Raw genomic sequence first — 23464 nt, 5'->3', positions numbered from 1 at the left:
TCTTCTTTCAGTTAGGTTCGCGTTAATCGAGCAAACCCTACTTTCCCGGTTTTCCAATTAGCCCGTTTCAGTGGTGGTTCTTTTTACTCTACATTCCCTGACGAAGAAGTCGAGCGATCGATATTCCAGGAATTCCTTTTGGCATCCAATCTGAATCTCGTGAAAGTCGCTTGTTTTTAATCGTTTCGATGTCTTTCCTCGTCTCGACCGATTTTATCCCGATTTGTTCTTCTTTTTCTGCTCGTACCACGAACCAGAGGCATGATCGAGGCGTCACACGGTGCACCGTTTGTCATTTCGTAGCCTCCCGGTATAGCGGAAGGCGTCGCGTCGCGTCGATGTAAATACTGCAGCCGTAGGCGAGACTCGGTAGGGTAACTTTCTCTCATTCTTCAGGGTACAAAATAACGATTATTGCGCGTGACTCGTCGAAACCAAAACGGTCACATGTACTCTCTCTGCGTTATCTTTTTCCCTTTTTCCCTCGGCCTCTTCTTTCGCTACTCGTTCTTGCGAGACCAGACTCTACACGCGGCCGTTCCTTTTCATCGATCGCGACAGCCTTAAGATTCATTTAACTTTAATTAAAGCGTGTTATGAAACATTTTACAAGAAAATATTGCGTAACGCTTAAAAAAAAAAGAAATTCTTCCCATAAATATAATTCTACGGCAATTTTGTTTTCACGATTAAATGTATCTTCGACATTATCAAAATATCGATGGTAAACCTGTCGTACGAAGGAACTTGGTGTCAGAACGAGAACGAAAGCGGCGTAAATGAAAAACGGTGTTTCCCCGGCCAGTATCTCGATTCGGGTCAGCCAGTCGGCGACGGGGTACCAATTTACGAGGACGCAGCATGGCCCAGGAGCAAGAGAGCGCAACGGAGAACGGAAACAGCGACTGGGGAGACCAGGACAGGTGGCCCCTGGTGCGGACGTCGCGTCGTTCTGCTCCGTTCCCTCGGCTCGTGAGCGGGCTTTAATCGCGCTCGTTCTCGCTCTGTTGCTCGGCTACGTCGTATTTTATCGCCGTTCCGTTGATACTGTTCGAAAACCAACGTACCAACGAAGCCAGAAAGAGAGGAAGAGCTTGGTTCGTAAGCAGAGGGGAAGGTAGAACGGGGACAGGCTGGATTTAACGATTTGCGATGATTCCAGTGGAAGAATCAATCGAGAATGAATTTAAATATCACGGAGGTATTCTATATTTATTCGTTTGTGCAGAATTTTTCTCTTCTCTTGCCTTCTTAACGATGAACGGTTCTATCGAATTGCTTTGAGCCACGAAGCTTTTTCAGTCAAAGTTGTTAAAGTCCAAAAAGAATTGTTCGATATACTTTAATATATTATTCGATAATATTGCAGAAAGACGAATGGCAAGAAATCATCATTCTCAATTACTTATTTATTAAAATAAGAATTAGTATTCTTAGATCGTAAGTCATTTGATCATTTAACTTGGAAAAGACAGGGACGCAATCGATTAGAACCTCTATGACGAAACAGCGCCGACGTGCCGATACTTGACAGATAGTTTGAGAAATACCTGCTTTACCTCTAACCGTGTTACCCTGTATCTATAACACCATGAGTCGTTCTTTCGATTCTATTTGCCGCTATAAAATCGAAACGCAAAAGTACGACGCTGCGACTGGTTCGGCACTGCAGAGTTCGCCAAAGGGTGAGGAATGCGGAACCGTTTGCCGATATCGACACGCGTCAATGGCTGCATGCGTAACCACACTGTAACTAAACGATTAAAATTGGATTGAAAAGAATCGTAAGGAATAAAACGACGTTAGACTTCCATGATCAAAGTGTATGTACGGTTTCCTGGTTGCTGTCGATAAGAAATCAGGTCATTTTCCACGAAAGCGTCGACGATGCGGCATCGTAATTCTCGCGGTTTGCGGAATAATTGGAGAAAGTTGAAAAGCGGCTGGAGGCCTGCCCTATGATCCTGCAAGAGAAAAATTCGAATACTAGAAAAAGGAAAAAAAAAAACAAGAAGCATTCACAAAGCTCCGAGAGAACTCCTACTCGATCGAGCCTTTTGATGTTTCGAAGAACCGTCACGGTCTAGGAAACGTGGGAATAATAGATGCCGGATTTATACGGGTCGCGGCGCACCGAGTTCTCTCCTATGTTCAACCACGATGCTCGTTCTCACCTTGTTAGATCGAGCGGGTGCAGGGGCGAGTAAAAAACCGACGAGCCGAAGAAGACCATTAAATTACAATACAAAATGTCAGCAAGTAAAACGTGTCTAGATCGTGACTATCGTCGCTAAACGGAAAAAACGTGGGCTTAATATACCCGAGAGCGCCTCCGTCGATCGAGTTTCTTCTTCGAGCACTGACAAAAACTGCTGTTCTCGCTTAATCTGCGATAGCAGAAGCGAATGAAAAAAAAGGATCACGGAACGAATCTGTGTCGTTCGTCTCGTAAACGTCCAGGAAAAACGTGCTTAGTCGTCCTTGTTCGACTAATCGACGTGTCTTCGTTGGAGAAAAAAGTCGCTAGGATGTTTTATTTATCGAGTTGTTTTCGATCGGTGCGCAAAAGCGTTGGGAGATATACTGTTCGTAAAGAAGAAACGACAGATTTCAAATCAGTTTATTTGTCAAAACAACATGATATGGAATAGTAGTAAATTTTAAGGTAAATAAAAAATTAGCGTTTGTAATCCGCAGTTTATATATAAATTTCAAATAACGTAACGTGGTATATTATTGAGAAAGTGTATTGAATCATCTGCAAATTATCGATTAAATGTATAATATTTCAAATAAACCAAGTGGTGTTAAAACGAAGTTTAATATGCGCCAATCTAATGGGTATAACTTGTACGCCAAGACAGCCAGCGCAATTAACGAGACACTAGATCACCATTAATTAAATATACATAGCCAGAAACGGAGAAGAAATCGCCAGACGGAAGAAAGGAAAAAGTGTACATCTTATGGACGTTTCCTCGACCTTCGACTTCTCCTCGGCTCTCGGAACTCCTCTCTTTCTGTCTATAAATCTCGCGAGAACTGCCGATGCGGAGAGGATGGAAACTGGATATACACGCGGCGGAAACGCGTGAGTCAGTGATGCCTCCGGAGAAAACGACATCGTTGTACGAGTTTACCGTGGAAGCGACTGTGCGATCCTCTCTCTCTCTCTCTCTCTCTTTCTCTTTCTCTTTCTCTCTCTCTCTTTCTGCGTCTCTGCTGGGTGCGTTGACCCAGCTTACGGTAACCCAGGCGGTGTGTTGCACCTGCCTCGACGTGGACTTACCGGGATAAAGGGTCGTGCGACCCGAATTACTTCCTTCTTTCAACGTTCGCCGCGTCATTCCATCTGTGTAACCCGCGAAATCACTCTTCGACTCGAGCTACTCGGTCAACTGCCAGAGGTTGCCTTTAGATTGGCAAGAGGTTGTCCTGGATTACGGTATATGTGAATGAACCGTCGTACCACCAACATGACTGGGGAAACGTCGTTTATAGGTTTGGTTCTCTTGGGAGAGACTTTAACGGGCGCTGGAATCTATAGACAGCCATCAGTTGCTGTTTCTCCATAATATGTTCTTTTAATATTGGTACCGTGACATTTTCAATACTTCTCAAAAGAACTCTATTAACTCTTTCCAAGTAACAAGTAGGTTCTTGTAATATGTAGCGAGCGTAGTTCGCTCAGGCGCTAAAAGGTCATAGGACGAGAGGTTAAGCAAAAAATCTTCATGTTTCTCGGAACATAGACCATTGTGCCATTTAATGGACCTAGATTCGCTGCATTCTCGCCCCTAACTGTTCAATTACACAGAGTGATCGCAACAGTACCGCCCACGTATTAACTGCCTCAACTGCTCACCATGATCGTATTAATCTACAATTTGCATAGCTTGACCCGTTCAACGCATCCTGAGTTTTCTACCTCTTCTTCGTGAACGTCGAATCGCTACTAAAATCCTTATGGTCCTCTTGGTACTCCTGATAGTAAGTATATAATAAGATTGTGAATCAAAGGATTAGGAAGACACACCGATTGATTTACGGTAGCTGTAAAAAGTAGCAAAAATTTTGTTTCAATATACATACTAGGAAGAAAGAGACAATTTTAAATTAACGCTGTACAGTCTCCCGAATCAGATCGAATTCTTATATTCCGAATTACTGTTTCAATTCTTGAAGTACAAAAACATTAACGCTCGATCAATCTTACAATCTCGCTATAACTCTTGCACTAAGAGTACCAACGAGCCGATCGAGAAGAACAAACTTCGATACGAACATAAACATAATTTTGCTTGTCGTGGAAAGGATCCATCGGAACCATTAACCTGGCGCTGCCATAAATTTCATGGTATATGACGTACGGTACAAGGTACGGCACACGAGCCAATGCTACATGGAATCGATCGAGGATCAGGAATAGAAGCGCCAGCAGGTTCCGCGTGTGCTTCGTGTACACACGCAGCAAGAATGAAAAAGACGAAGGAGAGGGCACGCGAGGAGGTCTTCTTCTCTTGACCTCACTTTCTAGAATCCTTTAAGTATATGGCGCCTTCCCGGCCACGGCTCGTTTATCCATTATCGATGAACGAACCGCACCGCTTCCCTGACACACGACGTGTCTCTACTAACCGAGATACCGGTATGCCCTGTGCAGATTCTTCGTGACAGATGGTCTCTCTGGCTGTCAAACTCGCGAACTCGTTGTTAAGTGGAACATCGATCTGCGTCTCACAAGGAAGTCGCGGCCTCTTCGACGTACCGTTTTTTCCCGTTTCGCTTCCCCTTCCTCCTATTCTCGAACCACGCACGAAAATGGTTAACAAGCGTTTTTACTGTTATTACAGTTCTTCTTAGGGAACGTCTGCGTCTTCTTGGGGGAAACGTTTCACTCCCAGGATCATATCGTAGACGATAACGTGAGAATTTAGATTTGATGGAGATAGGATACAGTTTGCATTCCGGTTACACGATTTGTTGCTGATTTTAGAGTTCTAGATTCCACCTAGCGTTAAAGCAATAGTAACGTATGATTGTTTCGATATTATTTATACTACGATAAAATTTCATCCCTTATAAAATTGATTCGATCTCTTTGGATATGTATAGTAATACACATGTAACATATTTAGTAGTAATGTACGCGTTGTACCAAATGAGTAAATTTTCTTACAGATCTGGCCCAGATTCGAGCACTGGTGGAGTCCACGGGTATGTTAGGTGGATCAACCTGTCCATCCTGCGAGATGCCATTCGACAAAGGGAAGAAACGTCGATTGATCGATTCTTGCGGTCACGAACGTTGCTATTCCTGCTTGTTTCGCAGCGAAGCTTGTCCACTTTGCCTTCGAGCCGACTTCAACGACGACGACGAGGGACCCTTCAGGGAGGGGTTTACCGACTTCTCGGGGCCCATGTCCATCCTCGCGCCCACGGATGGCTGGATCGATGAGTCATCAACGGTGAACTCTCTCTGTGGTAGCCCCAGACCTCGTACGAAAGTCACCACGAGAGCCAATCTTCCTTCAAGAGTCATGCACGTAAGCATATTGTCATCGTCCCCTTGGAATCGAGTCGAGTAACACTTTCTTACGCGGATGCTCGATTCCTTGAAACATACCTCTCTACCATTGGAATGTCTAGGTCATTTGCTCGCTATTGTTCGATGTTGTTCCCTCTGGTTGATTGCATTCGAGTAAATTCTAGAAAGAAACGACGTCGATTAGAATGTTGTTTAGAAACTACCTTCTTCCAATACGCAACGTTTTCTGACAAGTTTTTAACGAATGGATCGTTCGTTTCATAGTTGTAGAAAACTTTATGTATAGTCACAAAATGTAAAGCGTTCGGTATTCAGAAAAAATTGGAATTAGAACTCTAGTTTTGGATTGGTTGAAGAAAAAGTGAAGATTAATTAGTGGTCCTTTCGTTTTGTTCGTTTTGTTCAGCAAGAAGAGAGGGATGAAAGTGTCTCTTCTATGGCGATGGCTAAGGGTTTGAAGAACAAGCCGCCGGCACTTCCGGAGTCTTCTTCGCAAGGTCGACAGAAGCTTCAGATGATGACGCAGAGTATGTAGATCAATATATTTTGAATTAATATTAATGCATATTAAAATATATTACGTTCTGATTTCTTCGATTTCTTTCAAGGAACAAAACCAACAGAATTTTTCAATTCAGTCGGTCTAATAAATCGATAAACACAAGATATAATGAAAGATCTTCATTACAGGTTGTCCAACCCCACCGAATCAAAGGAAGAGGTTCTTTCTAAACCCAAAGGTCCTCAGGAGCTCGTTCGTTCCCCAAAGATCATCCAGACGAGGAACATCGTCGCCAGAACCAGTCGCAAACGACAATCCTTCCGCCTTGTCAGGTAACATTCGACTTTAAATCATACTTAACAACTACTAATAAAATGGATAACCGTGTAACACAATAGGGAGGAAGCTTCCTTTATTATTAATGATAAACCAACATGGGTGTAGCTTGGATGGCCTCTTCTTGGGAGGGGAAGTCTCGATGGCCGGGTGTAGTGCTGGGGAAAATCAAATCGTTGTGGAGCAACAGTCAAGGGACGGCAAACGATGGGCTGAACCAGCTCATCGACCCGAGGATCAAAGTCACAGGCAGGGAGAACGCTTTAGAAACCGAGTGTGCATCTTCTCGCGCGTTTAGAATCGATGAAACGTATATGCACAGGCTGCTCGATTGACACTCGTTTCACTATCCAGTAATTTCTTGGTACCCACTGGCACTTTCCTATCCTCCCTCACACTTCCGGTAGAACACTAGCAGAGTTTGAAGCATGCACGAAACGTCGATTTAGTTCGACAACATCGCGTGGTGTGTTTGTAGCACGAATTGCTCCCCCTTCAGATTGGACACGTTTAGTGCGACAAAAACAGAAAAAAAGTAAACAAATCTTCGCAGAGGAGTGGTCGAGATTTTTTATGGGTGTGACGTAGATTAAATTATCGATACATATAATTAGACATAATTAAGCTATTTAAAGAACTTATTATTTATTTTTATTATTTACCATCGCCAATTTGATTCTGCGTCACACTAATTGAGAATTAACTGCGATAAAATTCAATACGGAGATGAAACCAGTATCTAGTGGATTCTGCATCTTGAAAACACGTGTTCCCATGTGGTTTTTATTTATGCATCGTTCTTCCTGCTCAACCATCATTCACTCCATCTAACAACCAAATGTTTCTTTCTTTCCTCAGACGATGAAGGAGGTTGCGTGAAACCGTTGTCCTCCAAGACGAGAAAGTCATCCCAATCGGACCTCCACATGAGGCTAGGTCTCCTTCTTGGCTCAAATCACACTCGAGCAAGCAGCAGTGTAGACACAACAGATCTACCTGGCGTTTCCAATCGTTCCAGTACAGGTGCATGCCAATCCAGGATCCCTATTCAGGGTCATGATAGTTCAGCAGCTTCGTTTAGCAGTCTGACCAGCTTCGAAACTCAAACTCTAGCCTCTACGAATACGAGTCCAGTCTCTACTTTGACTGGAACGTCCAGCGAAGCTGAAGCTGCTGCAGCCTTGAGGTGTCCAATTAAGCCTAAGACAAAGGTCAAAGGGAAGAGCAAGTCCAGAGACTGTGACAGTGCTGGAAGCTTGGCTTCCATTTCTACGTCGATTTCTGCATCTACGTCTATGTCGATGTCCATGTCTGTCTCCGTTTCGGGCTTGTCAAATGGCAGCTCAAGCCCCCTTACCCCTAGAAGACATTCCGTGAACGCCTCGCAACCTGGCCAGAGTGATGAACTTGGCCAATTTAAGAATAGACGTTCCTGCGCCAGGAGATCGGCCAGGGCTGGGAACATTAAGGGCGCCGTCGACACGAAACGTAAGTTTTGGAAGCACGAATTGGAACTTTGAAGCAGAGATAAGAATAAATTCTTTGAACGAGCCTCGAATAAAACTTGGGAATAAAACAAAGTTATTTCTTTTTTAGTACGCTTCATACAACACCACGCAACGCAATTGACGCTGAAGCCCTTATTCTTCGAAGTACCTCTATTAGAAGCTGATCCACTGTTCACCGGTCGCCAATGGCTACTGCAGGAACTAGAATCGGTGGTGAACGGGTCCAGTCCTGGAGTTTTGATTTCTGGATCCCCTGGAACGGGAAAGACTGCGCTAGTTTTACAATTGGTGGAGCATAGCTGCTTTGGAAGGAGACGCGAGCAGCCTCTTCCCTCGGAGATCAGCGAAGAAGCCGATGAAAAAGAGAGAATTGGATGTACCTCAACTTTACACGCTAGTATTCGTTATACTAATGAGAAGGTACATGAAAATTTGTAATTTCCTTTCTTTTTATGGATAGCAAACAAACAATTGGTAGAACTAGATAAATAATTGGTAAAAATTCTGTTCTTCAGGTTCGAGAATTAGCGTCACACGTAGTAGCGTATCATTTCTGTCAAGCGGATAATAACAGTACCTGTTTGGTACCAGACCTGATCCATTCTTTGGCTGCACAATTATGCCAAGCTCCCCAACTCATATCCTATAGGGAGTATTTGCTCTCCGAACCCCATATACAGGGGTCTTTGTCACAAAGGGAGTGCACTGTCGATCCAGATCTCGCGCTGTCAAGGGGTATTATCGAACCTTTGTTGACGTTGAAGAAAACTAATAGACTGCCTGACACCAATATGGTAAGTAAAAGACTTTTTTATGAGAATAGTTGTAGAACAGTTTTAATCGCAAGGCGATGTATGTTTTCTTTGATGAAAAAGAAGATAGTATTTTTAACATGTAAAAGGTATAACGTTGTGTTATCAGGTGATATTAATCGACGCCGTGTGCGAAGCAGAATACCACAGACCAGACCGAGGCGACACAATAGCGTCTTTTTTAACGAGGCACGCTCCCAATTTTCCTAGCTGGTTAAAAATCGTCTGCACAGTAAGAACGCAACTACTTGAATGCGCCAAACAGCTACCTTACACCAGAGTGTCTCTAGACAGAGGTGCCAATGATAACACCGGAAGCAACGTAACTAGGGATCTATCCGACTATATTGGATACAGATTAGCTCAAAGTCCTGCGATTCAGACGAACGTCACAGCATCGGTGAATGGGAAGGCAGAATCGTCGTGCAGCGCGAATCAAACGAGATTTGCCTCGCATCTGCTCGCGTTAGCCAGAGGCAGCTTTCTCTTCGCAAAACTGACGCTCGATCTTATCGAGAGTGGTCACTTGGTGGCAAAGTCTGCCAGCTACAAGGTGAATAAAATCTTATCTGCCGATGTATCTCAATTCTGTCTTCTTCTTTTTTTCTTTTTTTATTGATCAAGAACAACATTGGAACATAAGTTTGGAATTTGTGTTTCAGGTACTGCCAGTTTCTTTAGCGCAGATTTTCCAACTACACTTCAACCTCAGGTTCCCTACAGCGACATCTTTTGACAAGGTTCAACCTCTATTAGGCGTCTGTTTGGCTGCTTTATATCCTCTGACTTTACCAGAAATCTTCTACTCGGTGAACTCTCTGAACACGAACCACTTCGTTTCATGGGAGGATTTTCTGCAGAGATTCAAAGTAAGTTTCTCTTATAAACGAGATAAATTTTGTAACAACCGGAAAACGAATTCTATAATAAAATTATTCGTCATTTGCTGTTGCTGCCTTTGAGTGGACCACGTAAGTCTCTTCTTCGTCATAACGAGACAAATCTCTTATAATATACTCTTTGTATACTTGTGCAATTACTTTTTGCTGTGTCGCAAAGGATATATTATACGAGTTAAATACCTTTTCAAATAATCAACTGAGCAACTTTCAACCAGAGTACCTTAATATTTTTTTTTGAAGAATGGAAAGATATGTTAAGTAGTGCATAAAATAATCATATCGAACGTTGATCATCACTGTTTGGTAAGAATTACTTAATTGTACGGGAGAATGTTTATTCTCTACAACGATCCAATGCTCTCTTACTGAATCACAACCCGCCCATTCGTTATACGACAACCTCTCCATCTCTTGCTATCAGATGCTCTCTGGATTCCTCGTGAAACGTCTGGACAACACCTACATGTTCTTCCATCCGTCGTTCAGAGAATGGTTGATGAGAAGAGATGAGGGCGAATCGACCAAGTTCCTCTGCGATCTGAGGCTCGGCCATGCAGCCATTGCATACAGGTTGTCCCGCCTTCAGGCACCGCTAGACGGTGATAAAGCCCTCGAATTAGGTCATCACATACTCAAGGCGCACGTTTACAGAGGCGTTGCTCCGTGTTGGCCTTCGCGCGATCTACAGGTAACCACCTGTTCTCACATTTGCATTTGTTACAACGATCCGTTACGATAGAATCGATTAAGAAATCTGCCACTTTTGTACCTTTGATTAGGCCATCTGGTTAGCATCGTCCACGGAATGCGTCTCTTCGGCGTTGTGTACGCTGAGAAATATTTACAGCCCGAACGTTAAGGTGTCGAGGTTGCTTTTGCTGGCAGGAGCATCTCCGAATCATGTCACCGAATACCTGGGCAACGCTCCAGCCCTTTGCATGTACGCCCATGAGGGTTCAGTGGAAATGGTTTCTTTGCTGTTGGAGTTTGGAGCTGATGTTGAATTAACAAACAGCCAGGGCTGCACGGCACTCTCGTTGGCCGCTGCTCGTGGTCATTGCGATGTTGTCAGAAGGTAAGCTAAGTGCGAATAATTTAGTATGATTTTCGATCGCGTATAGGATGGTACGAATGTAATAATAGTTATACAAAAATTCATACTAAAGACCCGTACAGAGCGTACAATAAAAGATCCAAACCCTGATTTAGGTTAGCCGCTGCTGGAGCTTCGCTAGGCCACACGGACATGGCAGGACAGTGTCCTTTGGTTCACGCGGCGAGATACGGAAGATTATCAGTGGTTGGTTATCTCTTAGCCTGCGATTGGGTAATTCCAACCAACGTAAGCGAAATCGAAGGTTCGCAAGAAATAGGCAGAGAGGAAGCTGCTCAACAAGCTGTGGTTGCTGCAGCGGCTCAAGGCCACGAGTCCATTGTCGAATATTTATTAGACATGGCCGAAGTGATCGTGGATCGGCCTGACACTTTGATAGGAGAGACTGCTTTAACTATTGCTGCTGCAAATGGTTCTACCATTACTGTATCGGCGTTACTGGCTCGAGGAGCAAGTCCAACTGCTGTGAACGCGAAGGGATTGTCACCTCTGATGCTGGCTGCGAGAGAAGGACACTGGGGTACAGCTGAAAGACTTCTGCAAGGTTAATATCAAAAATTATTCTTAATTCTGTTACGTTTTTCTTCAGCCATATTCGACTCGATTGAATGTTTGTAACATCGAAGGATATAATAACGCGCGGAAGTTTCTGGCCAGATAGATTTTTCACTCGAAGGAAATCATTTTGATGATACGATTACAGGGACGCTCTCAAGTAGCACCGATGCCATTCTGGATGATGCGGCATCTCTTCTGGACCAACGGGATCCAGCTGGTCGCACCGCGTTAATGTTAGCTGCCTCGGAAGGTCACACAAATTTAATCGAATTATTTTTGGACAAGGGTTCCGTGTTGGAAAGCAGAGATAAGGAAGGTTTGACTGCTCTCTGCTGGGCTTGCGTAAGAGGAAGACTAGCTGCTGTACAGAATCTGATTGATCATGGCGCTGATGTGAACACTAATGATAATACTGGGAGAACTCCTCTGGACTTGGCTGCTTTCCAGGTAAGATTATTTCACATTTATCTGTTATCTACGTTTATACATTTGTGGGAATGGTATTTCAAAGTGTACAGATATTGCAACGTCGCACGGATAATATCTAATATATGTAAAATATCGAATGCAAAGAATTTGAAGAAAAATGGAATATCGAAAAAAAAGACGTAAAATTTGTTAAACTGCCGATCTATTAGCTGCATTGCGATTTATTATTATCGGATAGGGATTTGAAAACTCACAATTCCGTAATGTCGCGGTCAATATTTTCCCAGGGCAATCCAAAGCTCGTGCAATTGTTGCTCGAGAAAGGAGCAGCGGTCGAGCACGTCGATCTGCACGGAATGCGACCTTTGGACCGAGCGATCGGATGTCGAAACATACCGGTGGTGCAGTGTTTCCTCCGCCGCGGGGCAAAATTGGGCCCCGCCACTTGGGCAATGGCCGCTGGAAAACCCGACGTCCTATTAATTTTATTGAACAAACTTCTCGAGGATGGAAACGTGCTGTATCGAAAGAATAGATTGAAAGAAGCATCGCACAGATACGCGTACGCTCTTCGAAAGTTCCCAGCATCGCCGGAAGAGGACTGCCAGGGGCAGGAGCAGGGTCACATGATGCTGCAACTGCAGACGTTTGCGCAACTTCGGCTGAATTTCTTGCTCAACCTCAGTCGATGCAAGCGCAAGATGAATGTGAGTAGTTGCGTATATTGAACGAACTAGGTTTCCTAATACTTTCATTCATAGTACAGCTGAGCTATTTATAGATATACGTATAATGTTACGCAACTTTGTTTCCCTTTTTTTCCTATCGTAACAAAGCAGCTTTTGAATGGAGTTGTTCCAAGATTATGATATATGTAGAGTAGAATCTTTAGAGAATTTAGAGAATAGAATTAAGTAATTTATGATCAAATTGTTTTCGTCTTTTATCCAAACAGGAATATGCGGAAGCAATCGAGCTCGCTGACGAAGCTCTGAAAGTTCGCCCAGTATCATACGAAGCATTCTACGCGAGAGCAAAGGCACGAGTCGATTCAGACCTCTTGGAAGACGCATTATCGGACGTTCAAGAGGCACTACAGATTGCACCGCCACAAAATCGACAGGATAGACGCGTCCTTGTGGCTCTGAGAGAAGAAATAGTCTCCAGACTAGACGGGGTAGGGACCAGCAAAGGATCGATTGATTCCGCCAACAGATCTCGTCTTCGAGCTTCGGTCGACACACTCACAGAGTTGTAATATTACTGTTTCTGTCGTAAAAGACTTCCGGTTTGTTAAAAAGAATGCTCCTTTAGTGAGGAGAATGACTATAGTGCAAATTCAAGAAGCTTTGCATGCGTATTTAAGTTACGAACTGATCTTTCCTCAACTGAACTCGCGATTCCTCGAAGATTTTTTAAACGAAAGATATACGATGACCATTGTGGTTTAAGATTTGTTCTTGAAATGTTCGAAAGCAATTCGAAGTAAGTAAAAAGTATTTAAAGTATTTAAGTTATGAGTTGATATTTTCTCAAGTAAACTCACGATTCCTGCAAGATTTCTTTAACGAAAGATATATACGATGACTGTCGTAACTTAAGATTTGCTTTCGAAATGTTTGCAAGCAATTCGAAATAAATAAAGTATCTCGTTTTCTTTCCTTTTTTTTTTTTTTTTTTTTTTTTTTAATTTATACGACTCGTTGCGTACGTTATACGTATTCGAAGAAATATTCCTCCACCTTGCGTTTTCTTGGTTAATCTCGAAAATCTGCAAGGATTTACAAGCTCTTCGTCTTTATTCTCTGTGCAATTGTATTGCATGACCGTGTTAGGGTTTTTATACGATGTTCAATTCGATGTTGAATCGAATACAGAGTTTAATATATATATTATATATACACATTTTTCTATATATATAGTAAATATATATATAAATATTTGTATTATATTACGCATATGAGAAATTGGTTTTTAGTGTCGTTGTAATTTAAATCAAAGTTATTTAATTATTTCCTCCTCTCTGTTTCTTTCAGTATTTTCTTTTTAATATACTATATCAGAAAGTATACGTAAACGGAAAAAAAAAGAAATGCGCCCATGAAAGAGAATTCTGATATTCCAGCGTTTTAAATATGTTACACAGCCATTAAATTCAAAATGGCTATTTTTTTCCACGCGTACGAAACGCAACGATCTCGCTGACGTATTTATAATGCACTCGCTTGCCAAGCATTTAATTTACACCTATTCCTCTGTAACCGGTTATAATCCAAACGAAAGATCGATAGTGTCCGAATTTATATTAGACGAAGTCTGCGACAATGTTACACGGACTCAAAACTACGATATTATTCGTCTCCGCCTTGGAGCACAGAGGTTCGAAATAAATCAACTTTTTATTGAAAGACACTCGTTCGTTATTTCGTCCCCCTCGTACGTCGATAAGACAGCAGCGTTGTTTGAGTCAACCAAACTTCGACATCTTAACATTCAAACTCGAATCGCAAGACAAATTTCACAGCTTGACTCGAACGTTCTATCGACTTAAATAATCCTACTTTATTCTAAGAATATTAGGATAGAGTGGCTAACAGCATGAAAAATTCCTTCAACTTGCCTTTATTATATCGAATGATCAGAAGTCTTCTAAAATTAGAAGAGCATCCATCGAGGTACGTTGTCCCTTAAATGGCTTAAATAAGTGTACAGTGTACATTCATCGATTAAAGAGAACTCGTAAAGTGCTTTACAGATACGACGATGGCACTCTTGTGAAAGCGAGATGATCTTCTAAATTGAAAACAAAATTGCAAAGAATTTTTCAAGATAAATTTCATATAAAGAATACAAAGAACAAATATATTACAGTATTAAATCAACGATAATCTTTTCAGTATTTTTCTGAGGATGTAACATAGAATAAATAATATTTTTGTTCCAATATTCTTTAAATACCCGTTAATAAAAAAAAGTACCTTTTCGCTTCCACAGTCGTACCTCCAAATTGAAAACGGTGACTTTCATTTAAATATCTCGGAGAATTAGTACCAAGAGAGAGTTACGGATTTTGGTCTTACCGCCATTGCGCGCCAGGCGGTCATCTTTTAAGTACACTTTAATTCGATTAATGTGTATGTAACCATAAATATCTCGAAATTCGCATAATCACATTAATGCAATCACGATTCCATCGTATACTCCAACCTTTCGTGTCGACCATATACACGTTGTACATATGCGGTTTCACAATCTGACACACTTGAACCAATGTTATTAGTCAAATTATACAAATTACTCTGCCATATTACACGAATTGCGAATTTCTATACAAATTTCTGTTCGTCTGAACACATTTAAAGAAATAGAATTTATATAGGGATTTGTTTCGCCTATTACAAATTGTAACAAGTGCTCTACTTAATAAAAAATCGCAGTCTAATAAATATCATTGCAAGTATAATATTAATAAATTTGCTGATAAAAGAAACGAAAGCTTTTATAAGTGAATTTTTTATCTTATTTGACGTTTGAAAAATTATAAAGCTGTAGAAAAGGAAATTTATGGCGTATAACTTGAAACTTGTAACTAGTCGATTTATGAATATTATTATTTAGTAAATTATTATGCAAGAGGGCCCTAAAAAAGTAGCTTTGCACCAAAAACCCGCGCGATGACCCTCGAAGAGGATAGCAGAGAGTATACATGCGCACGTACGAGTACTTAAGCGTTGAGTTTGGTAATAAGTTCGTTCGCCTCTGCCTAGCGTATGCATTTTAGAACGTTTCGGAGAATATCACAAAAATGTTCGCAGAATGTAAAGATACGCGTATTTGAATTCTTTTTATGAAAGATATATATCTTTATATAGAGAAACAGGATAAAAAAGTTATTCCTTGATTGTAGATAAATGTTATACGAATGTAGTAACGCTCAACGTAAGCTCATTACTCAACCTAATAGAAGAAATTAGAATTGTTTGCTCTGCAACTTCGATTTCGTCGTTCCAGTAATTTTCGTAAATTCTCGATAAACTTCGACTAATTCTGACTAGCATTAGCGTAAATCTACACTGTTATAGTTTCCATGCTGTGTCATATACTATCTACGATCGAGAACATCGTAGAAAAGAAATTTCGAAGTTTGAGTATCTGCCAACTAATGCCTTGACGAGTAGCTTTTCAACTTTCGATCGAACACGCGCTTGATAAACGAAGGAAAACCGAGCGATAGTATTTGTACTTGCGACCCTGTCGAACTGTTGTACAATATGTACAAGAAAAAAGAAACGCGAGTCAGGTATATTAAATCGGAACCATGCGAAACGTAACTACGGTAGTATGAAAATAGGATAGAATTTATATCGTTCTCATATCGTCCCAACTGGATGATCGATTTAAACGAACCTATTGCGATAAAATCGCACGCTCTTTGGATTCACTGAGAATCGTACAGAGAAGCAATGATAGAAACGCGACGATTAGTCGCATTGAAATTGCATCACGACCGGGCGATAAATGGTCCTGTGAAAAGCGAAAAAGCTCCGACCGACGAGCCGGCTGACGTGAAATAAAGTACAAAGCAAATGAGGCACATAACGTTAAACTATGTTCACAGCGTAGCATCAAAAATTCGAACAGTACGATCTATGAATATCCTAATATCTTCGGAATTGCATTCAGAAGATTAGCAACGAAAAAGTATCTTCGTTAAAATAGCTCAACTCGCAGATGTTTCATAAACTATCCTGCAAAATTGCATTATCATCTATGATAACATAATCGTCCAAATAAACCATCACCAGCTTCCCGAGTCGCTGTTCGTCGCGAAGGAAATCGATCTTGAGCGAAATTCTTGAAATTCCTCGTTGGGTCGCCCGAAAGGTATCATCGAGGAAAGCTCTCAACGCGTTTGCCGATCATCGTCGTTCCTTATGTCGATTGTCTGCGTGTCAACAGGTTGCAACGGAAGATCCTTGTGCCAGTCGAGGAACGTGAAGAGGCAAGAACGCGACATGTAGCGTTTCGTATGAAGTGCGTGGACGGGACAACAGAGTGTCAAAGACATCGCAGAAGCGCGCGAATCTGAAGCTAGTGGGCTTTGTAGGTGTCTTTATTCTGGTAGCCCTGCACATAGCCGGACTGATCGGGCAGGTCCTTTCGACCAGCGATTCCTTTGCCTTTACCACTCTCGTCGAAACGTTGTTTATGAGAGCCTGTGTATTTACTGACGTCTGTGAGTCTGTCCACTGTGGAAGCTGCTTTGCCCGCCTGAAAAATGGTTAGTTATATAGATAGTGTAAAAATAAAGCAACATAAAGCAATATGATAAAGCAACATAAAGCAATATGATAAAGCAACATATGGTACATATATCGCAAACCTATTTTTACTGTCTCTGATATGGAAATTTCACTTTTACAACTGCAACTACGTGGTATCGAAGGATATAACAAGTCGTTAAATTACTTACGTATTCATCTACGTTACTCAATTTGAGAATAAAAACTTGGAATGAAAAATCTAGCTCTAACGAAATCGCTATATGGATTTTTCCAGCATATTCTCGAGACGTTTAACACAGATGGACCTAATTAAGAAGAAGGTTACTCGACGATTATATGATACGTAGGCGAGAATTTAAGACACATCGCTGACAAATTATATTCAGAGGTCAGGTGTAGCAATATCGTAAATCTTCAATGTCGATATCGTGACGAACAAGGTCGCGATAAGTAAATGGACAAACTACCGCTGCTTTAGATTCATTTATGAAACCATCGAAGAAACTTGTTCTCATCGATTAAATTATAAACTATGAACCTGACCGTGTTCGATGTTAGTCGTTTCTCTAGAAGTAGACTATAGAATGAAGAAATTTCTGAAGCGTATTTATGTACGAGACTTACTACAGCACCACCGGTAACTCCGGGTGGCCCACAGTTGGCCATTTTCTTCTTCATCTCTGCTAAGTCAACCTTCTTATTTTTAGCCAGTTCTTCCAAAAACGCTTTGTACTGTTCAATACCCAGTTTCATTGATCTAAAAGCAGAATCAATTCCTCGTCAACACTTCGGACACTGATCCGTTTATTATTTTGTTGAAATCTACGATACCATTGAAAAAGATGAATATCTTTTCGTAATTATCTTTTCAAATAATCATTTAGACGATTGCTTCGTAAGATAAATTACTTTAAAACATCATACATACGTATGTAAAACCTAAATGTACATTAACGTACACATACTGGAAGACTAATATTTCTGAATAACAAATATATAATACATATAGAAAATACATAAAATACATAAAATAAGAATAGCAAATTCTTCCTCAGAAATCTGACTTTTAATCTGAAAAAATGCTTCGAAAGGTAAATAATCGATGAATTATTATTATTCCCATCATCGGTATTCTCGTACTTGTGTTTCTTAAAGTAAATGCCCGTATCAGTGGTAGTGATCTTCTTTCCATCGATCACCTTCGCTTGTTTCATCCATTTGTCGCTCTGACTCAACGTGATCAGTTTCCCGTCGCTTTTTGGGTCACCGAATTTCGAAAACGCCTTAAAGCTTGCCAAAAAGCTTGCAGGCTGCGTGGCACTGGGACTGCTAGGCGCCGAACTTCCACTTTCGTCTTCGATCTTCAAATTTGCTGCCTTGTTAATCACTGCTTCTTCGGCTGACTTCTTACTCGCATCGTTCGTCTCCACTTTCGTTTCAACTTCAGCGTCGCTTTTCTCCGCCTGAGCATCGTTCTGCTCTATCTTCGTGTCGTTTTTCTCAGTTTCATTGTCCGTCTTCTCGGCTTGCATATTTGCGCCTAAAATATCATGAAGAAATTAGGGGATGCATGATTTGAAACAGTTGACGCTAGAACGAAGATCCACCGATTTGGTAGACTCAGCGTGAGAAATGCATCGTGTAATGGAAAGCGAGCGAATCAGGGTCAAGTTTGAGCAAAAAACAGCGGCGCTAAATGTATCTACACGCTATTAACATCTAGGTAGACATATCGGCGACGTTTTGAGGTCAAGTAACGCGAGCTATCGGTTTAACATAATTCTCGTAGGCGGCTCGGTGAAATTGACACTTATGAGCTAATCAGCGATCAAACAGCGTTCCTTAATCCACGCAAATTACGCACGATTACGTAAACCTCTTTCTGAAATCTGTTCTATTAATTTCGTTATTTAATATCTATCCAATACAATTTCGTTGATCGAATCGATACCAGTTGCGCGTCTTGGAATAATCCATTAGCCGATCTTATCGACGTGTTGCAAACAATGATTCTCGATTGAGTTAATCAATACAGAATTTCTGTGACGAAACAGGTTTTTGAGACTCGATCGGCTATCGGGAATAGTTGTACTCTTCCATATTGGTTTGCTTTACGTAGACAGTATTGTGTCTCGAGGCATTGTTGCGAATAAAGGAGGCAAAACTACAATAGAACGACTGCAGCTCTTATTTGACTTTCTATATTCCGAGGGAAAGAGCATTCTCTGATAAATCATTCGGTTTTATCGTCATTTCAGTTAAGACACCTCGTTGTGTAAATGACAGGAATGAAACACTTTGTCTTTTGGAAAATGATATCTTGGTAGCCCATTTCTTTGATTACCGATCAAACTTTTCCTATACACCTCGTATACAGTGGTATAAATAGGGAAACATTTCTAAATATAAAACATTATGGACATTTTTATCTGTATCTTTTTCTAAATATAACAAGATCTAGAAGATATACTTTAAGGCTCCATAAATATAGAGTAACTTTAAATGGTGTAGCTAGACAAAATGATCGGAGCTGTCCTTAAGTTGAATTTATTTAACGATGAATCGTCGATCGATCAATAACTTATCGATAGAAAATTTCTTACGTAAAAATTTTGAAAAGTTTCTGATACATTGTACACCTTTTATTACACGATGTTCCTTTCTATGGAAATATCGAGTTAATAAAAACCTTCACGTGCTTCTCTCAAACCGTAAAGTATCGAAAAACGAAGCTAATATTAGCGAGGCTAATAGAATCGTAATTTATCTGAAGCTATCCGCAAACATTCTCGCGTTCATAACAGTTTGTTAACGGTTTATTATTAACAACTACACACACCGTGCAATTCAGGAAACAACCTTACCCGTACGTTAATCTAATTGAATCCATCGTTCATTTTCCATTTGTTCAAAGGCGACGAATTATTTCGCTGATTTCATGCTCGTCGATATCGTCGACAGTTTATTTACAATGAAACTTCGTTTATATTTCAGCGAAATGTTAATTACTGCTTGGTTAATGGTCAGGTAAATTCGTCTTTGCCCGCATGGGAACGGTACAAACGGCAGAAGGTCAACAACAAGCTGGAGAAACGTTGTTATTTCACGACTATAAATAGAGATTACGACGACATTCGTGTTAGCGCAATTAGCAAGGAACAGGAAGCGGGGAGCGATTGAGTAATGCTGATCAGGTGTCGAATGAGTGCATTTTGTGTACTAAGGTGAGGAACAGACACGAATCTCTATGACACTGGCCTTTGTTCTCGTCGATTTTTCTGCCAAATAAACAATTTTTAACGATTAGACTGCTTAAACTGTAATAAAAGTACGAGAACGTACAAAATGTCTATGATACGCAAACGTACAGAAAATATTCAAAATACAAGATCCAAAGAAAAATCTAATGTCCAAAGTAAGCGATCCTAAATAAAATATATCCAATCCAAGTCCATGATCCAAAGAAAAATCGAATATTCAAAGTAAACTCGTATTAATATTTAGAAATTTATCGCATATGAAATAAATCGCTATTTAAAATCCATTTCTTTACCTATAATTATAAAAACACGATTTTCTATAAAAATCCAGTCTATCAAGAACTACGAAGACATTCTACGATAAAAGATAGATAATAATATTAATATTGCATTATGAACTCACCGTATCAATTAGTACCCGAAGTAGAAGTCGAAGGAGCGAACCTAATTACGCGCAATGGCACCGGACGAAGAAGAACAAAAATGTAATCACTGCTGCATCATTCTGCAGACTAAACGAATTGTCACGATTAATGAAAATGATCGATCTATACGACTGATAAGACGTTGATTTGCTCGAAAGGATTTATCGCGAGAGAGAAACGAGCCGACTGGCGACGGAAGGGAACAGAGAACACAGAACACTGGAGCCGCGGTTTGTGTACAAGCTGAAATGCTGTTGAACGCAGGTTTCAGCTAGGAATCTGTGCCGTAGGGCGCATGTGTTATATCGATCTCCTCGTTCAACGGAGCACGCAGTCACCCTTCTCGATATATCTTTGAAACTGCGTTTCACCCTTAGCTGCAGCCGAAATGAGACCCGCGGGGGTCCCATTCTAACAAAACGCCTCGTCGAACGATCAGACTATTAAAATCCTCGTGAGTGATATTTTCAGCCTGTCTAAAGTTTAGCGATAAACTCGATGTCTGATAAAATTGAGAAATAGATGGGAAATTTCACGAAGCTGGTAATAATAATTATTGACTCGTTAACGTTGACGAAAGTCGATCATTATAACAGCCTTCTAAATTGTTTCGTTATTTGGTAATTCAGTATTTGTTAAATAAAATTGCCAAAGAATTTTATAAGAATAAAAGCATAGATAGGAAATCGCTTCTTTCGCTAGGAGTTCCCTAAATTGTTTCTTTATTATTCATTTTCAATATACAGTAATTGTGTATTTTGTTAATAAATAGAAACTAGTTGCAACTTGGACGAGACTCTTGGCAAGCGAATTTCCTATGTGACTGCATCGTTATATTTGATAACAGACTAAACACGCGATTCCGACATATACAACGAAACGAACTCGTTTCTCTTTATCTGTAGCCAGTAAACGTTCGTCGATGTCGTTCTCGTTCGTATTCTGGAAAAGCTGTGCGATGCTCGTTATCTCTGCTCGGGATGCCTTATTCGCTTTTATATTTGGTCATTACGTCAACGATATTACGACAAGCATCGAAATAGCCGAGTCGCCGCTCGACTAAGGGAAGCAAACCGAACGAATGAAATTCGTGTCGATATTATTTAAAAGGGCCTGAGTGGTTTAGAGAAAAATTGGTCGAGACACACTTTGATATTTTATCTATCCTCATTACCAATGTACAATCGAACCATTTGGCGTTAAAAATGCTAATAATTACAATGTTGTGCTGTTGTACGTTGCTAAATATATGAATAAAATGATTATAATTGGAATAACTGATTATAAATTGAATTCCGTTTCTTTACTTGATGATGATAATGCGTTAGGGCGATTAGTAGAAGTGGTCACCTTTTCAGCTAATTTATTGCCACACACCACCGTGCAACCCCTTCAGAGTATTCACGCACTGTATTGATTCTTGAACTTCGTCGGGTTGAACACCGGATTTCTAGTGTATTTTAGTCGCGTTCATCGCCGCAATTCCAGCCTGGATGAGACTGAAAACGAAACTGAACTTCCTCCACTACTGCCGCCAACATCATCCCCACCTACACCAGTAACACCTTCAACTATACTCGCCACTTCTATCACCTACTTTCTTCTTCTACGCATAAAAATCTTTATTATTCATTGTCCATTAATCATTCATTTTATACAATATATTACTTGTTTCTCTGTTTGCAATGGCAAATTATCGCGATATAATCTATAACCTCGAGTGTTTGCTTAATGTACGCGATGTATGTACTCATTCAGCGATATGATTAGCGATATTCAGCGATAATATCGAAGAAATATACAAATAATAGATAATATTAACGTCTATCTGTATAGGTTTCTACAAATGTTGGAACTTTTATTATGCAACATGAAGCAATACGGATGTAGTGTAGGCATAGTAGGCTTAACCATTCGTCGGTTTTATTCCATCAATTCTAAATCTATTCCACGATTACAAACCCAAAGTTTAATATTAAGGTTCCATCAATCACAGCGGATAAATGCTTCCGTCTAAAAACTCCTGTGTATACACGAAATCGACTTCTGGCAATATCCTTGACCTGTTCCCATGGGTCCCAGAGAAGTCTGAAGTTGACTTTTGTACATTCAAGTAGTATGACTCAATGACGCGGTCATACGACTTGCTGTGGCTATCCCCACCATCCATAGGATTCTACGAAACATACAGGTATAGAAAACGTACGCATAAATGTTTGATCGTGAAATGACAGATCGTTAACTAGTTACGCGTTATGACCCTCGAGTCGCTATGAAAATTATGGATTACCCCTCTCTATATCGAAGCGTGCACTTACATATAGTTGTCGATAAATAAGTAGCTGCGCTAGGGGCTCTAGAAGCGGATTTTTCCAGTCAGCGACCACTTATCTGTTAGCTAATGATTTACACACTTCGCCAGTTGTTCATTTACTCGATTCCTCGTTGCATCCATGTAGAAGATGACTCTCTAATTTTGATTTTCTTAATCATCGAGTAAAAAAATAAATGAGAAGTTATAATGCAAAACCATATGCATTTCGCTTGTCAACTTACTAAACGACAGACTGCGATGGGTATGCGTGTGTGAGAAGCGCGCGTGAGCGAAGGGCGTTCCTATCGGTTACTTATCTGGCGGCTACTTAACTGTACTAACGACTATACTGACTTACAGCTATACAACATCAATTGGGCATAGGTTAAGCGTCGGTAAAGTGGGTGAATTATTAATTATGATAATTTACTATCATTATACGATTTATGAAACGAATTTTCATTATTACCT

The 23464-nt window shown here is 40.6% G+C and overlaps 2 protein-coding genes across 6 annotated transcripts in view; one reads left to right on the top strand and one right to left on the bottom strand.

Annotated features, from left to right (window-relative positions):
- LOC126870428 (protein TANC2) overlaps positions 1 to 14117 on the top strand; it is a 48481-nt gene extending 34364 nt beyond the window's left edge. For 2 of the 3 annotated variants that reach the window (XM_050628135.1, XM_050628136.1), the window contains 15 exons: positions 5182 to 5546; positions 5955 to 6075; positions 6239 to 6382; positions 6495 to 6635; positions 7245 to 7874; positions 7983 to 8314; positions 8410 to 8688; positions 8816 to 9259; positions 9369 to 9575; positions 10030 to 10296; positions 10388 to 10683; positions 10818 to 11266; positions 11426 to 11727; positions 11997 to 12416; positions 12665 to 14117. In XM_050628135.1, coding sequence (XP_050484092.1) covers positions 5182 to 5546; positions 5955 to 6075; positions 6239 to 6382; positions 6495 to 6635; positions 7245 to 7874; positions 7983 to 8314; positions 8410 to 8688; positions 8816 to 9259; positions 9369 to 9575; positions 10030 to 10296; positions 10388 to 10683; positions 10818 to 11266; positions 11426 to 11727; positions 11997 to 12416; positions 12665 to 12967 — 4700 coding nt within the window. In that variant the 3' untranslated portion in view covers positions 12968 to 14117. The remainder of the gene's footprint in view (positions 1 to 5181; positions 5547 to 5954; positions 6076 to 6238; positions 6383 to 6494; positions 6636 to 7244; positions 7875 to 7982; positions 8315 to 8409; positions 8689 to 8815; positions 9260 to 9368; positions 9576 to 10029; positions 10297 to 10387; positions 10684 to 10817; positions 11267 to 11425; positions 11728 to 11996; positions 12417 to 12664) is intronic. The other variant, XM_050628137.1, reaches the window with a different exon arrangement.
- Positions 14118 to 14315: 198 nt separating this feature from the next.
- Positions 14316 to 23322, bottom strand: LOC126870441 (tubulin polymerization-promoting protein homolog). 3 transcript variants are annotated; one of them, XM_050628162.1, is made up of 5 exons: positions 22998 to 23322; positions 22030 to 22855; positions 18135 to 18534; positions 17619 to 17751; positions 14316 to 16980 (listed from the first exon to the last, which is right to left on the bottom strand). In XM_050628162.1, exons 3-5 carry the CDS (start codon positions 18524 to 18526, stop codon positions 16801 to 16803), a joined length of 705 nt encoding a protein of 234 aa, XP_050484119.1. In that variant the 5' UTR covers positions 18527 to 18534; positions 22030 to 22855; positions 22998 to 23322; the 3' UTR covers positions 14316 to 16800. The 3 variants fall into 3 exon arrangements, with proteins under 3 accessions (XP_050484119.1, XP_050484120.1, XP_050484121.1); XM_050628163.1 differs by lacking the exons at positions 22030 to 22855; positions 22998 to 23322 and adding an exon at positions 20658 to 20896; XM_050628164.1 differs by lacking the exons at positions 22030 to 22855; positions 22998 to 23322 and adding an exon at positions 19859 to 20226.
- Positions 23323 to 23464: the final 142 nt, after the last annotated feature.

Source organism: Bombus huntii, chromosome 10 (assembly GCF_024542735.1).
Source record: "Bombus huntii isolate Logan2020A chromosome 10, iyBomHunt1.1, whole genome shotgun sequence".
In the NCBI taxonomy this organism is placed as follows: Eukaryota; Metazoa; Arthropoda; class Insecta; order Hymenoptera; family Apidae; genus Bombus; species Bombus huntii.
Note: the sequence above shows the minus strand (reverse complement) of the source record. Positions and strands in the feature narration are given on the sequence as shown.

Bases quoted from the DNA above. Each gene is read 5' to 3' on its own strand.
- LOC126870441 (XM_050628162.1), bottom strand. From the start codon at position 18,526: ATGCAAGCCGAGAAGACGGACAATGAAACTGAGAAAAACGACACGAAG. The intron at 17,752-18,134 runs GTACGAGAATAC...TTCTGCTTTTAG, and splicing joins ATTTACTTTAAGAAACACAA to ATCAATGAAACTGGGTATTG. The intron at 16,981-17,618 runs GTAAGTCTCGTA...ACCATTTTTCAG, and splicing joins GAGTTACCGGTGGTGCTGTA to GCGGGCAAAGCAGCTTCCAC.